This window comes from Lissotriton vulgaris, chromosome 5, assembly GCF_964263255.1.
Source record: "Lissotriton vulgaris chromosome 5, aLisVul1.2, whole genome shotgun sequence".
NCBI lineage: Eukaryota > Metazoa > Chordata > Amphibia > Caudata > Salamandridae > Lissotriton > Lissotriton vulgaris.
Genome location: NC_141693.1, coordinates 1,964,357,918 through 1,964,373,922, shown reverse-complemented (window position 1 = coordinate 1,964,373,922; position 16,005 = coordinate 1,964,357,918). Strand labels below are relative to the sequence as shown.

Sequence of the window (16,005 nt, the reverse complement as noted above, 5' to 3'; positions counted from 1 at the left end):
GGCAAGAAAAGCAAACACTGCAGGGATAAAACTCTCTAGTCAATATTTATTTTTTAACTAAACAAGCTGGTGCAGTGGGAGTGTGTTTTTGAAAAACGAAAAAGCTTGCTGAGCCTGGCAAAACGACATGGCGCCCACATTGCAAAATCTTCTGCTAACAATCAAGCACCACACTGCCTGGCACTCTGAAGGCAGTCAGAACCTCTCCATGGAGGTGGGGGTCTCACAACAGGGCGGCAGTCTTCCATCAAGGGACTGGAGGCCACAACCCACACTCTAGTGAGCTGCCAGGCCCAACCCCAACTTTAACTGAATACCAAAGTCTTGCTTCAAAGCTGTACTTAGAAGTTCAACAGGCTGCAGCTGGCCCTCTGGCACTGGGTGGCATTCATTATGCAGTCACCTGAGATCAGGAATTCATTCTTGAGCTGTGTTATGCAGAGGCTATGTCATGGCTGCATAGTAAACTCTCACCCTAGCTGACACCTGCAGAAAACCTGGCTTTTGAGCTATAATGCCCCAGTGAAGACAACTGACCCAACATGGAAGCATTGGGCAATGACCGGCCAGGGCAGCACTTCCATGCGTAGCTATTCGGAACACCGGTTCATGTGCCTACCTAATGTGTTGGTCTTCTGGGGGCATGTGAACATGTGTAACCATGAAGGCTAGACATTTCTACCTGGAAGACCACAAGGTGATTTTGAGAAGACTAAAGTGCTCCGCCCTTACAGTTGTGTATTTATATAGCACACAACTCACCCGGGAGGGTATCCCGGCACTGAGTTCTAGCAGAAGGTCAGTATGCCTGGGTTTAAATGAGGGTAAGACTCCTCCGATGGAGGGCGCTGGCCCCGGTCTCCTGGTTGCTCTTGGTAGACATGGCCATGTCATCGAGGCTAGAAACCTCAGGAAGTTCACCGGACTCCCGGAGAGCCACAGTGGAGACAACAGCTGTCGTCCAACGTGCCCTGAACCAATGAGCACACTCCTCTAGTCCTTTATTTATGTTGATTAAACACAGCGGGGGCCCGATTCACAGAAGTAACTTACGACAGAATTCTAAACTTAATACTCCTGGTATTCACAGAATGCACTTATGTCTATTCTAAGTTTACATCCGCACTCCGGCCAGAATTTCTGCACCCGGAGTGTAAGCTCCACGCCCGGAGTGAAAGCTTCACACCCAGAGCGGAATTTCCACCATCGTGCCGGAATACCCGGGTGAGGAGCTTACTCTCCGGGTGCGGAAATTCCGGCCCGAGTGCGGATGTAAACTTAAGACAGTCGTTAGTGCATTCTGTGAATACCATGAGTAGTAAGTTTAGGATTTTGTCGTAAGTTAGTTCTGTGAATCGGGCCCAGCGAGTCTAAGCGTCACCCCATGAATGGGCTTCAGAGCACTTTGGGTCTATAATTGTAGGATCCCAATCACCAAAGCAGTATCGGAGCATTATTCCACCTTCCCTCATGTCATTATGAGTGATGAATGGGTCTAAGGTCCATGAACACTGCGTGGGTGATTTGTTGGGCATGTTGGGAGTTGTATAGTGAATGGGGTGGTTTTCACTGTTCACTTCCTGCCGTGCATGTATATAGTCTGCTGTTTGTCTCTCTGATTAGTAAGCGTTGGGGCAGCAGGAGGCAATCCTATGAAGAGGAGATTAAAATAGACCGTGTCCCACCAGAGTTTATTTGTACTAAACTATGCACAAGGCCGCCTCTCCAGAGGCTGATGGAAGGACCGCATGAGGGGTGGAGGTTCAAACATTCATCCTCTGTCCATCAGGACTGGATATTCGTGCACTGGCGCCATTTTGAGTCCTGTATCAATTAAAGCTGAAGATCTGGTAGGCTCACGGCGAGACATCTGTATAATGGCTTGTTTTTTGGTGAAGGGGTTTCGTTTGCAAACATGCACTTCCGGTTGTTCTTGGGGTACACGTTTGGGTCACGTATTGTTAGGAGGTTGACATTGATTTTATTTTGCAATATGATGGCTGGTTTCATAAGCACTGTTGGGGTGTCTTCAACGAGGATTCTTTTTTTGAACTGAGGTCACTCCAGGTTTTGTGTTTTTGGTTGGGGGGGGGCAGCAGGTTATAGTTTGCATGTGGTCAGAACCTGAATTCCGCAGATCCCTCAAAACTTTTACACCCCGTTGGGGTAGCTGCGCGCTTTATAAAAGACACAAATAAATAATAAATAATGTAGCATAAAATAATCACATGGTATTAGGCGCAATGTTTAGAGAGTTTGTAGTTTCTGCAGTCAAGTTTTACATTACATTGGTTCTGCTGATTGGTTCTTTTATAAAATCTTGTATTTTAGTTACCCCTGAGGAAGGGAATTATCCCGAAATGTAGTGGGTGCATTTTAAAGACCCCGTAACATGAGGAGTTTTGAACTCTCTTGTGCTGCTGTACAAATCCTGGAGGCAATTTTTGAAATCTATGCTAAAGATAAAATGAAGAAACATGAAAACTTCGAGATTAATAAACAGAGAAAATGTCCAAAAAAAAGAACAATAAAAAGTGATAAACTGGTTAAATACTTTGGATTCATTTATTCGGATGGCTGTTCATTTTGTCTGGTCACCTGACCAGGCGCCTTTTCTTTCAAGATGCCCTCTGTAGTTGGCATGGTGTAAGACCTTTCAGATCCAGCCCATTGGTGTCCATTGAATGAGTATCATTCCTAGCCACGTCAGTGTCAATCATACAAGGAGACGCGATCAGGAAGTGTATGTATATGGTGTGGAGTAGGCCAGCAGAGACGGTGTCTACGACAGTGGGTGGAACAGAGCTTTCAGAGGCGCTTCCATTCATGCCTGGACATGCAGCGGATACAAGGGACTCCTATGACCGACTTGAGAGATTTCTAACACAAAGTGTGAGCCCTACACGCCCAGACTCAAGAATGTCCGTGTTCATGCCCTGCAAGTGCGTAAGAACACACCCAACATTGTGGTAGTGAATCTGGGCAAGGCTGAGGACGGTGTATGAATGTCGTGGAGGTAAGTGTGGTGTTCAGGTGTTCAGTTATTGATACGACTGTTGCATCTTGCTGGACCCAGAGGGTGAATGCTCATGTTATGTTCTTGGTTTGTGTTGTGTTTGTGTATTCGTGTGGCATTTTCATGGTGCGAGTCTTTATCTCTTTATCTGTTGCACCACTAAGTAGCTTTTTATGCTAGTTTGGAAGGTTAGTAGAGCACCTTGATGAAGCTTGATTTACCTTCTTTGGGAAAGTCGCGTACTTCCTGCAAGGCCTCCATCGACTGCTTCGTTTTCAGTAGGAATAAGCATAAAGTGCACAATTTAATGGGTTTAATGGAGTTCAGTGGTTGGAGCCACGTGAAATTGTAGCCAGAATCCTGTCTTGGCCAAGTTTTTGATCCCATGTCCGGTACCTGAAATAGAATCACGTAAGCTCTCTGTGGCAGCAGCAAAACATGTTTCTTGGGCTTGGAAGACTCACAGCGTTCCACAAACTGGCTAACATTGGCCAGGAAATCATAATTTAAGTTGCAGAGAAGATCACAATTTATCGATTTAGGCACCAGGCCACATTCCAACTTAGACACCAGACTACATCTCAATTTGACCACACAGTAGTATCCCACCCCAGCCATTTGACATCTGTTGACCACAAGTGACTCAACTTGACCATTAGATGACATCCTGACACCAGACCCCCCCCTTTCAATTTAGCCACCGGATCAGGCCTCAATCGTGATACCAGACGACCCAAGTACATAGACATGGAAAAGACACCCCGTTACCCACTCCACATTGATCTTCTATCCCTCACAGAAGCCCCCATCCCATCATGGTGTAAATGTTCATCTCAATAGGAAGCAAGAGAATCGCGGAACCCTCGCAGGATGCTATTAAAGGACGGCGATGGGAGCTCCATGGACCAGGGCCAACATCCGCATCTGAGAGAGCCAGCAGAACCAACCGTGTTTGTCTCCTCTCCATCCTCGGAATTGGAAATGCTGAGAAGGTCAGCGGCTACGCTGATTCGGAGCCAGGTGGAGTGGCACCAACAGAGCGCGAGGCTTTGTACATTATATTGTTTTTTGGCAGCAACAGATTTTCCAATAATTTGTCCATTAAACCGAGATCCGCGATCGATCAGCGGAGAGTTCTCATGGACAGCAAGACTAGACGCCGGGCATGACGGAGTCGGAGATGCTCTGGCATCAGACGGGGATTAAAACTTGGCAAATGTTTTTACAAGGACAGTGTCGTCGGAGTGCTATGATGGTCTTAAGCCACCTGTTTCGACTAAGCCCATGTTCGTGCGGACTGTCAGCCCGAGCTGACATTGTCCTGCTCCGACTGAATGATTCTTGTGTCAGATGATCCTCAATATTTCAGCACCCTGAGCAGATGCTAGGTTTAAGACCTATTTTTGGTCTTCCAGATTAGAATTTACTATTTTGAACAATTTATTTACTCTCCGCCGTCTTTATTTAGGGGTGGCATTTACAGCATGGGCCGGAAGGGACGGCGTAAAATATAGTCATCACTTGAGAGACAGTCACAGCCGCGGGCTATACTTTGCCAAGAGTTGTTGTGATGTAGGCTGACCTTCCGTGAAGGTTTAAAAAATAAGCAGTTGGAAATTCCTGCAAGTTCATGTACTTTATGGTTTGCGTCTGGTGTAGGTGGCCGGACAGGAGTTTGACCAAGTTACAAGGATCAGCTGTTCATCTGATGATTTTTCTTCCAACATTTGAGGTCCAATTTCTTTTTCTGCAAGACTGCATAGAGTTTACTCCAATTATATGTACAGGATGACTGAAGGGCTGGGTCCATGCTGGATCTTCAAGATACCCACCTTGCAAAAGAGTTCAATTTCTATGGATTGCATGTACATTCATTGCATGTGGACATCCTGCAAACTTGGCATAGATCCAGAAAATACATTGGAGAACGCTGGCTTAGACCAGTGACCTTGAGACCAGATGCAGGGTGTGACTATTATTGGGTTTGGTTTCTCACAATGGATTTTGGACTTTGCCTCAATAAATCTTTAATGGATGAGTTGCACTTGAGAAGTCACTAAAGTTGACCCAGTTGAACATGAGGGCTGTGGGCAGGGTCAACTGAATGGTTTGATATTCCAGTGGCGATGCAGTGGATTGAACATGTCTCCATTTATCGAGACCGGTCATGCTCTCAGCGGAAGGTGTTATCCTTCTTCTTAGGGTGTGCACTAGTGGGGGCTAAGGGATTGCTGCCCCGCCTCCCCTGCTCATCCCTTCCATGTTATGTTATGTTATGTTATATTTATTTTTGTATAGCGCACGGCTACTCAAAAAGAGTGTCCCGGCGCTTTAAGTAAGGAGAACTACAGCACAATAACATAACACAGTAAAAGAAAGAAGACAAGAAACAGAAAGAGATAACAACGGGGCCTCTTGGACAGACTTTGCAGTCTTCAACTATTAGTAAGAAGCGAAAGCTTGAGATTTTACGTGTGGATGGTGCCACCAGTCTCCTCTTTCTGGACCTGCACCATGAGCACCTTCTTAAACGAATCTTTTCCCTCCTTTCTGCGAGCTTCTTAAGTGACCATTACGGGGCTATCTTGAGTGTGATCTGTGCCTGGAGTGTTTTACCACCAATATTTGTAGTTGGCCAGAGAGGACAAGTTAACTGTGTGTCATCTACCTTGGCTGCTGAACTTTGCCATCTTTTGTTTGAATTCTGTGCGACATGCAAGAGCGAGATGTACCTCCCACCAGGTACCAGGAACCAGCCAACTAGTCAGCCAGCCTGGCGAGCAACCGCGGGGACTGGAATGCCACAGTGGCCCTTAAATGGTAGGATGATATGTGAACGACTGGGCACGCTAGTCGTGGGGGGAGTAGATATGATATTGGTTTGTTGTGCAGAAACCTAAAGGCCCATGTTTTCCCAGAAGCTTACGATACACATCTATACGCCTAAAACGTGTTTGACATGGTATTGGCAGTGGTCAAGGTACATTTTGTCAGCAGGTGGCTGACTAGTTGGCTGGTTCCAGGCACCTAAAGCAGCTCCCATAAAAACATTCAAGTCACTGAGAGATATGGCAGCCCCTTGCGGGTTCTTATGTCCTTGTCTCTTTTCCATTACCCTCTGCAATGTACAGGGAGCTTCTCGTGTTCCTTCGGATGTAAGTGCAGGAGTGCATGCACTGCAGTCTTCTGTCTGTCTTCTGGTGCCATTTGATTTTGCCAGGATCCACTTACGAGATCCAATAAATAAATTATCAGCCATTTATTTCATATCCCACTCAAGGCACCAAAGTATCGGTGTGGAACCGTCCTTTTATGTCTGCTGTAATTTACGCTTATCCCGCTATCCTTGCTTGTTTTCATTGCCACCACAATGGAGGAGGTAAAGATGCTGTATGATTGTCTGGAGCAGCGTTTGTTCGCCTGTGGTTTAGGAACCCCTGTGGATCTATGATACTTACTCAGGGGGTCCACGGTTGCTCAGAAAATTAAATAACATTAAAAATTAATAAAATATATTGGGGATAATGTCCCATCTGAGGTACATTTTAAGGATATAGCAAGTCACAGAGGAGTTTCTTTATAAGGTTATGGAACTTCGAGGTGGCTTTCAATATCCTAAATTATGTATGCCAGGGGTACTTTATCCCATATAATACATGGCCACACCATCACCTTTCCCATAAACTACTTAAAAGCTTGGTGCATAGAAAGACTGAGCATGTTTGCAAATATGAAGAACACAAATAAAACCTCTAGTGAGAAATAAAATGCATTAAAAACCTGTTAGATATTTGGTGCAGACAGATTTTAGAAAAAGTTCAATACAAGCCAGTTTAAAACAAAAAAAATCTAAAGTAGCTCGGAACATGTGGAAACATGCAGAAAGATTCAAGCTTTTCTCTATCTAAGGAGAGCAAAAAATAAACCTATTCTTTCTGCTTGTCATTGCAAGCTATTAAAGTAGAGTAGAAGAAAGAAAAGCAATGTTCCGTTTGTTGCTTTAAACAGCTGCTTCAGTTAAACTCCATAACGTGACTTGCCTTTCACCCCGGTTGCTGGCTCTGACAGCAGGCCTTGTGACATCAGATCTCGACTGTAATGGCCTTACAATAGTCGAGTTCTGACATGTCTTTTTTGTAATCGGCCACTTGGTGCATCACAGGTCCACGATTATAAAGAACTTAGAAAACTGAAGTTTATACAGAGATTACAGAATCCCATGTATTATAGAAAGAAGTAAAGAATAAAATTGAATATTTTTATAACGTTACGTAATGTGAAGGAGTTTGAAATATGAGGCTAAAAATTAAGTTCAGTGTCCTCCGATTAATTTGTGGGATCAGAGCAACTGCTTCAAACAGAATATAGTATGGACAGTGAGTGACCTCAGTTGAAAAGCCCCGCTTTACCATTAAAACAAAAATTGTGAGTTTTATTTTTGTGGATTAAAATAGTCCATCATTTGGCCATTTGTTTGATGAATACTCGTTTCTTTATTTTTGTGTATTATTTTGAGGTTCAAATCATCAAAAATGCTTAAGTGGGGGCTCTGGGTTCAAGGAATGACTCAATGGGGGTTCACGTCTTCCAATGATGATTCTTTGGGGGGGTCCAGGTTTAAGTAATGATTGAATGGGGGTACACAAGTCAAAAGGTTAAGAACCACCGGTATAGAGGATGCAAAATTTGTGTTACATAATTCCTATAGAGAGACCAGGATAAGATGATAGGGTTCACTATCCAAAAAGTCTAACCTTTATACTTCATCGATAGACTATCCACTCCCGTGCAAGATCGTGGCATTGTTGTGAAGGATGAAAACCAATGTCCTTCAGGGTTTGCAGAATGTCTCCTGTGATGTCAAGAATAAGTAGATCAATGTAGAAAAAATAGTGGACCCCCTCTGAGAATGCAATACAAGATCAGGGAGAAGAGGGGAAGAAAATGAAACCTAAAGAAGGAACTCCCTTGTGACCAAAGTTATTTATACCCAGGATTTAATCCCAATAACCGCCTGTGGGCGCCAAGGCTAATGTGTGAACCCACTAGGAAAATATTACCAACATTCCTGAAAAATATAACATTTTTATTTTCATTTCATTTTGTAAAATGCTTTTCATAATTTATACAAATCCATAAATATTATTGCAGATATCATATTTCAACATGATTAAATCACAAATCAACATGAATGGGAAACACAGTACATATAATCAAATCATGAAAACCCGAGAAGAGACAACCAAAAACATCGTCCACCCGCTGTTCCCTCGCAGCCCTGCCGGTCACCAGGTGATGCCCCTTGTAATCAGACAACAGCCGCTGTGAACCGCGAAGCGGGACCCGCGCAGCGGGTCCGGCGAGCAGCAGCGGCTCAGCAGGCTGGATCAAGGAGTAACAGGGGTGAGTAGCGTGGCTTCCAAAAGACAAATCCGCCGATGAAAAAGGCAGGGAGCCTCTTAAAGATTGCAGTGATGGGGGCGGGGCCGGCAGGGAGAGGAGCCCAGCTGGGAACGGGCGCGCGGGGACTCCTGGTCCGTGGAGTCCACCCGCTGTTCCCTCGCAGCCCTGCCGGTCACCAGGTGATGCCCCTTGTAATCAGACAACAGCCGCTGTGAATCGCGAAGCGGGACCCGCGCAGCGGGTCCGGCGAGCAGCAGCGGCTCAGCAGGCTGGATCAAGGAGTAACAGGGGTGAGTAGCGTGGCTTCCAAAAGACAAATCCGCCGATGAAAAAGGCAGGGAGCCTCTTAAAGATTGCAGTGATGGGGGCGGGGGCGGCAGGGAGAGGAGCCCAGCTGGGAACGGGCGCGCGGGGACTCCTGGTCCGTGGAGTCCACCCGCTGTTCCCTCGCAGCCCTGCCGGTCACCAGGTGATGCCCCTTGTAATCAGACAACAGCCGCTGTGAACCGCGAAGCGGGACCCGCGCAGCGGGTCCGGCGAGCAGCAGCGGCTCAGCAGGCTGGATCAAGGAGTAACAGGGGTGAGTAGCGTGGCTTCCAAAAGACAATGCCCACTTCCCGAGGCCATCTTGAAGCTGTAGTAAACTGGCTCTTCTAACACAAACAATCGCCAGTAAAAGGAAGAACCAACGAGACTTCAGACAGCCGCAAGAGCGTCCTACGTCTTGCTCCCAGTAGTCATAGAAAAGGGACGGCCTGAATCTCACACATTTACTTTCTTTGATCCTGTAGGGCATTTTCAACACAAAGTTGACTAAGTTTCGATATGTAGGGAGCAGCGAACAGTAATGTGGTCAAGCTTGCCTTTAAGCCATAGTCCAATGTCTCCTAAAATTGCCGCATAGAACGTGCTCGCATTTGCACTGACTATGGCTTAAAGGCAAGCTTGACCACATTACTGTTCGCTGCTCCCTACATATAGAAACTTAGCCCACTTTGGAAGATCAAGAAGGAAAGGAACCTACAGATCGATCGTAGTATTTTTAAGTTTGGAGGCCCGTCTTTGGGCGGTGCAATACTATTTTTCCGCCATACTGTCAAACGCCCTACAGGATCAAATAAAGTAAATGTGTGAGATTCAGGCATCAAAGCTTCTGAATTCTGATTAATTATTCCTTTACGAATGATCCACGGGGTTTAACCCCGCAGACGCAGTTATTGGTGCTCAAATCGAGCTGAAGTTCTCTGTGTTAATCCGGTATCTATTCATAAAAGACGTATATCGGAACCTATTAGGAAGATGCTTATTCTCATTGTTGGAGTGTGTGTTTTTACCCTTCCCGGTCGGAGTGGCCCTTTTTTCCTCCCCTACTTTGGGGCAGTATATCTGGCAGGTCCTGATGAAGGTGGCATTCCTTCAACATGCAGCCACCGAAACGCGTCGACCACGGCCTTTATAACATCCTGCTATTGTGCAGTTTTTGTCTTTGGTCACCCCAGTTACTTTGTCATTCTGTAATTGTGTTCCCCAGATATATTATGTATGTGAAGGTGTGTCTGGGTATGTGTGAGTTGAGTTTGATTGGATGGTTGTGATGTTTTTGGTTGTCTCTTCCTGGGTTTTCATGATTTGATTATATGTACTGTGTATCCCATTCATGTTGATTTGTGATTTAATCATGTTGAAATATGATATCTGCAATAATATTTATGGATTTGTATAAATTATGAAAAAGCATTTTACAAAATGAAATGAAAATAAAAATTGTATATTTTTCAGGAATGTTGGTAATATGTTTCTAGTGGGTTCACAAATTGGCCTTGGCGCCCACAGGCGGTTATTGGGATTAATTCCTGTGTTTAAATAACTTTGGTCACAAGGGAGTTCCTTCTTTAAGAATAAGTAGGTCTCCATTGCAGCACATGAAGCTGCTGAGGGGAGGGAGTGAGACTCCATTGAAGTGATTTAAACCATTAAAGTCAGACACGCTAGAGACTCTTTTTAAGTATGTGGGCCCTTAAGATTGATGTTACAGATGGGTGTAGCATGTCCTAAGCACAACAGTTCCTTTTTGTGGAAGTGGGGAATGTGAGTGTGCTGAAAGCTAGAAATCTCATGCTAATGACACATTTGCATTATGAGCAAATGTTGCTTTTCGCGACTGTCAGCACCGTTCGCGGTTTCAAGCACCAGGAGTGGGACTGGTCCTTGTAAGTGCTGGCTTTGGTGCACCTAGATTTGTGAACTGGGCCCTGCATTTTTAGGTCTCGCGCCTGCGATGCATATGGCGAAGCCATATGCCATCGCGCAGGCGCGATACTAATTCTGCCGGGTCTGCTTCCCAGGAGACAGGAGATGTCACGCGCACGCTCTGGAAAGCGATCGGCGCCGGCCGCGCGCGTTTCCCAATCTCCTGTCTCTCTGGGAAGCACACCAGCAAGCCCAGCAAGCCCCGTCAAAGTATCACGAGTGAACGCAGTAAGAGTTGTGCAACTCTAAACCTGACCCGCCGGAGCCATGCATCAAGAATATTTTCATACCTTACCTCTTTCTGCTACTCCTTCCTCGAGAAAAAACACACTCCCCACATCCGGAATCATGAACAAGGAAGGAGCCTCCGCAAAAATGTGTGTAAAAAGTAAAACACAGTCAGCGAGTGGTCATAGTGCCATTACCCGTTCTTTTCTGATAATGTTTAATCCCCACGGATTTCATTCGGGTTCCAATTCAGAATCACTCCACATTACCCTTCTTTGAGACTCAAAGGCCAATTCAAAGGAAATGTTGGGACTACGGCTTTAAGTGGAGTGGGTCTCCCTGGTTCTTAGCCCGCCAGTCATTAAAAACTAACATTGTAACAGGCGCCTGTCTGGTCCTCGTGAGCTTTATGCTACAGGCAGACCCCATGATATTTATTTTTAACAATAACTGTACAAACGTTAAGGAATTCCATCTCAAGGATGCAGGGCCTGTTTACGTTTAAATTGTTTTATTTGGTTGTGCATTCTTTGATTGTTTGCTTTTTCCAGGATATTGTTTTATAGTTTTTCTCGTGCAGCATGTTGCTCTTGTATGGAGCCGAGTCTCTGTATCTCCGAGTTCTCTTTGTGAGTGGCTGTTAATCACTTGCATAATTGCAAGCGCTGGAGCGGAGGCTGTAGACAGCGTTTGTCTGAAGGTGTCAGTCAGTCACATTGGGTCATAAAAGTGCGCAGAACACGTGCTCGTCAAACACTGGACTCTACAGAACAGTGGTCACGCGCTTCAATTGAATTTGTGATTTAAGTATACTTTTTAGGCCATGCCCTTCATTACATAAGACACGTCTTTTGAAAATGATTCATAGCTAAACCTTTTAGCTCATGGCTTTTTTGTGTTTTTGAGTGACTGCCATGTATTATTTTATTTTACCTGTTCTTGTTTCTGCAATGTGTAAATTTTTTATATTCTTCCCATGTAACGTACTTGGTTCTATTGTGAAGCGCTGTGACACCTTTGGGTAAAGTCCGCGCTATATAAAAATGCATTAAATGAAAATGGCTAAACCTCTTAGGTCATACCCGTTTTAGAGGCCTTCTACTTATTTTATCCCACTTGGTCATCGGTGTGACTTTTTCTTTAGATAGGGAGAGATCTTGGTGTTAGATAGAGCCACAGCTGCCGACTTTGCAACTGGGAACCAGGTTCGAGTACTGGCATTGCCTCAACAGCCTGTGATTTTGGGCACCTCACCTCATCTCCCCGTGTCTGATTTCGTGATTACAAGCTGCTTTATGGTCTATCCTGCATGGTGTAAGTCTCGACGCTAATACGTTGTTGATTCGACACCATTGCTCGTGATTGAAACGGGATGTCCTTGTGAGGGCGAGGGGGGTACCACTAGCCGAGCGCGCCTTGCCCTCCCTGAACCTCCCACCCACATTCTTCTCCTAGAACGCTCTTTTTCTCACCTTTTTAATCCACCCCGACCCCCTGGTGGTGTCTATTACTGGTTGCCCTTAAATGTTTTCTTCCAGTAGCCAGCTGCCAGACTTTGCTCATACACTTTTATATTTTGTGGTCGCAGAAGTCTGTTGTATTGGGTGTTGTGGCAAAAAGTAGCATTTAGGGATGCTCGCTGTCGACACTACAGACAAAACGGGTGTAGTCGTGCCATCATTTGATTATTTTAGTCACGAATTGCCTATGTGATTTTTTTTTTTTTTTTTTTGATTTAGTTATCAAATCTGGTTGCACCGAATGAGTTTTGATTGTGGTAGCTGCTCGTTTCCTGAGAAATTATTAAATAATGTTTAGGAACCATGTACTTACATAGAGCTTTCCATGTGCGTAAATATCTGGCTGTGGGAGTTGAATGGTTGTCACATCCACAAACGTACTCACTTGTGGCTATTCACAAGCCACATAAAGAACTTTTCATGCCCTGAAAGATTGGCATTTACTCCTCTTATGGGCAGGAGAAAATCCCTTTACAGAGTGACATATGAGCACCTCCAAAAATGTGTTCGGTGAAGTTTCTTTACAGTGGAAAATATATCCCTTGGGGAGGGGGGAGATAAACGCTAGCCGTTGTGTTTCCAGTTGTTCTGTGTTTTTTTTCTCCTCATGCTAGTAAATGTACGTGTATATTATCGTCGGGAATAAGGGAATTCAGAAAACCTTTTGAAGATGCACCAAGGTGGTTGCGACTGAAGTAGGTTTCAAGGCTCAAGTTGCAAACATTTTGAAAAGTCTGAACCGATACCGATGTAAACTCTACCCATGCCAAATGGCAGATGTACGTCTGTTTTTGAGACAGGCCTAGAATTGTTGTTTAGCGGTATGCAGGGAAATGGATTGACTGGGTGACTCTAATGCACCACACCTGAGCTTTGCGTCTGGAGTATTTCCGCTCATGGGTATAAACGTATGAATTTTGGGAATTCACGCACATTCCCAGCAGTGCACCTGGAAAAGTGGGCCAGTTTTCCACGCATATAACGGGGAATGTATTGTGACATTTGCTGTTTCCTTAATGCAGTGTTATACCGTGGGTATAGCCAGGGCACAAGTCGTCAAAAAAGAAGTGGGGGGACGCTGTCACCGGAAGTGACGTCACAACAGGAAGTGACGTCACGAAAGGTGCTGAGCTCCATGTCCCAGAGAGGCCAAATAGTGAAGTCCAGCTGTTTAGCAGGGGGGATGGCGTCCCCCTGGTAAAATAAGTAGGGGGACGCCATCCACCCGCGTGGTACCCCGACTCGAGCCCTGGGTATAGCACGGGCTTTTAGTGAGTCCGGTCACTCTGGGTCACAGACCCACCAGAAATTAAATAGTGAGCTTGTAACAGGTACCACCTGGGCCCGAGTCCATTTTCTAAACTTACGAGGCAAAACGCAAATCAATTTCTTGTGATTGTAAAAAAAAATGTTACAGTAATCCCCAATTTAGAGCGCTGGAATTGAGGCTAAAGGCAGTGCCAGTTTCTCACAGTGGCTATCATTGGGTCATAAAGGTGTTCAGAACACATGCTATGGCCTCTCTTAGGTAACACTGGGCAATGGCTGTGTGTGCCAGCTGTAATTGTGATTCTATGCAAAAGTGTTTGAAGGAGGTACACATTTCTGTTAAAATATTGACAGAGAACTTTAAAAGAAAATTCAGTGCTCAGAGGTGAGTGGATGCGTTGTGGTGTGGGCGGATGCTGAAGAGGAGGAGGTGAATGGAAGTACAATAAGGAGGAGTGAGTGAAGAGGAAAGAGCCGAGGTGTGGAGGATTTAAAAAAGATGCAAGGAAGAAAAGGTGCCTCTAACAGAGGCTGTAGAGAAAGTGGCATGAATGGGAGTGAAGGGCTGATAGGGAGTGTCTGAGGTTTTGTTGTTACTCATTTATCTCCAAACTGCAAGAAAACATTGGCAATGCCAATGGGTCTGGCTTGCTTTATCTGGCAGACTGTTACTTTGAGATATGCTTGGTTGCAAAAGATGGAAGCTCAGAGGCATCACAATACTGGTATTGTGGCTCTCCATGGGAAGCATCAAAGTCTAGTTTACATTTGTTAAGCCACAGTCTTAATTCCATAGCCCAATGCTCTTGGAAATGATTCCTAGTTACCCTTCCTAGACCACATCCCTTTAAGAGACTCCCATCCTCTTACCCCAACATTTTTTCATACCACTTCCATCCTTGGAAATAACCCCACATTACGGCAATGGAGCTAAATTTGGAAATACTTTTTCACCTACCTTCCCCCTGGGAAAATCACTTTCCCTGCATGTCTACAATGTTCAATTTCCCTTCCCACTCTATGGACAGTTACTCTAATCCGGAATCCGGGTTTGAATGTTTCCAAGGTGGAAAGGGGTCTGAGAAGAGGTTGAGATAGTCACCTAAGTCACAAGTTGGTAGGTTTTCTCATATTCAGAAGAAAACCATGCCTTGACTCCCCACCAGCTCACACCTTCTTGCTCTGGTTTAGTGCTACATACTTGTTGGCAGTGGTGAAAATTAAAAGTCTTGTGTTTTTTTTGCAGAGCGAAGTTATTTTTCAACAACCAGCTGTTCCTAATGGCTGCTTGGGTCAAACGTTTGTATTTTTTGTTTGGCCCATCTGAGCTCACTGCTCAACACGGTAAAAACCAATAGGGAAAACAAACAATCTTTTCTGTAGCAAACCCTCCCTTGAGATCATGGAAAAATAGGCTGCTGTAAATATTGCACGGTTAATGGCTGTAGGTGTCTGGGAGGTTAAATATGTGTTGGGTTTAAAACCAGTGGCTTTCAAGTGTTTACGGACAGGTGGCTTTGTTACTGCCACCAGCACGTGCCTATTTCAATGAGGGCGACAGGCTCTGTTATTGTTAATAGTCTGGGAAGTAAACTTTCAGCGGACATCCCACTCGACACGCACATTGTTGTCAATGTATGGCAGGACTTTAAGTAATTAAAAGCACCACCACATCCACCACCACCACCACATCCACCACCACCACCACATCCACCACCACCAACACATCCACCACCACATCCACTACATCCAACACCACCACATCCACCACCACATCCACCACAGCCACCACCACATACAATGCCAATAGCTCTAACTTTTGCAAAGGCGAGACCGTTGCATTGTAAATGCTTGTTTCTTGTTGGAAGCGTTGCGTAAGGGGGTGAGGGGAAAGGGGCGGGCTCTTCCTGGGTGGGAAGTCTCAGAATGGTGAGGGTGTGTGTGCTGGGAAAAGGCCGCAGGTAGAAGTAGCTCTAGGAGCCTCTTGAGGGCGCTGTTCCTCTCAGTAAAGATTGTTCTTGATGCTTCAAGTGCTCAAGGGTCTCTCTTTCTATACAAGTCCTTTTCTCATTCCAGATTGACTGCGTGAAGAAGGTTCTGGAAGAGCTGAAGTTGCGCGTGGTGGAGGTGGCGGAGGAGAGCGCCACGTTGGACGGTAGCGACGTTCTCTTCACAGGTGTGTAGCAGGGTATTGTTTACTATTTATTTTATTTTATACCAAGCTCTTGCCCAAAACTGCTGCTTCTGTGCCCTAATGGAGAGTGGTTTAGGGGGGACAGAGTCTCCATAGCTGATCTGTGCTCTAGGATCTGTAGTCCG

The 16,005-nt window shown here is 45.3% G+C and overlaps 1 protein-coding gene across 1 annotated transcript in view; it reads left to right on the top strand.

Annotated features, from left to right (window-relative positions):
* The window catches only part of DDAH2 (DDAH family member 2, ADMA-independent), a 141,293-nt gene that overhangs the window by 38,569 nt on the left and 86,719 nt on the right, over nucleotides 1–16,005 (top strand). Inside the window, exon 2 of the mRNA XM_086924657.1 lies at nucleotides 15,763–15,862. Coding sequence (XP_086780783.1) covers nucleotides 15,763–15,862 — 100 coding nt within the window. The remainder of the gene's footprint in view (nucleotides 1–15,762; nucleotides 15,863–16,005) is intronic.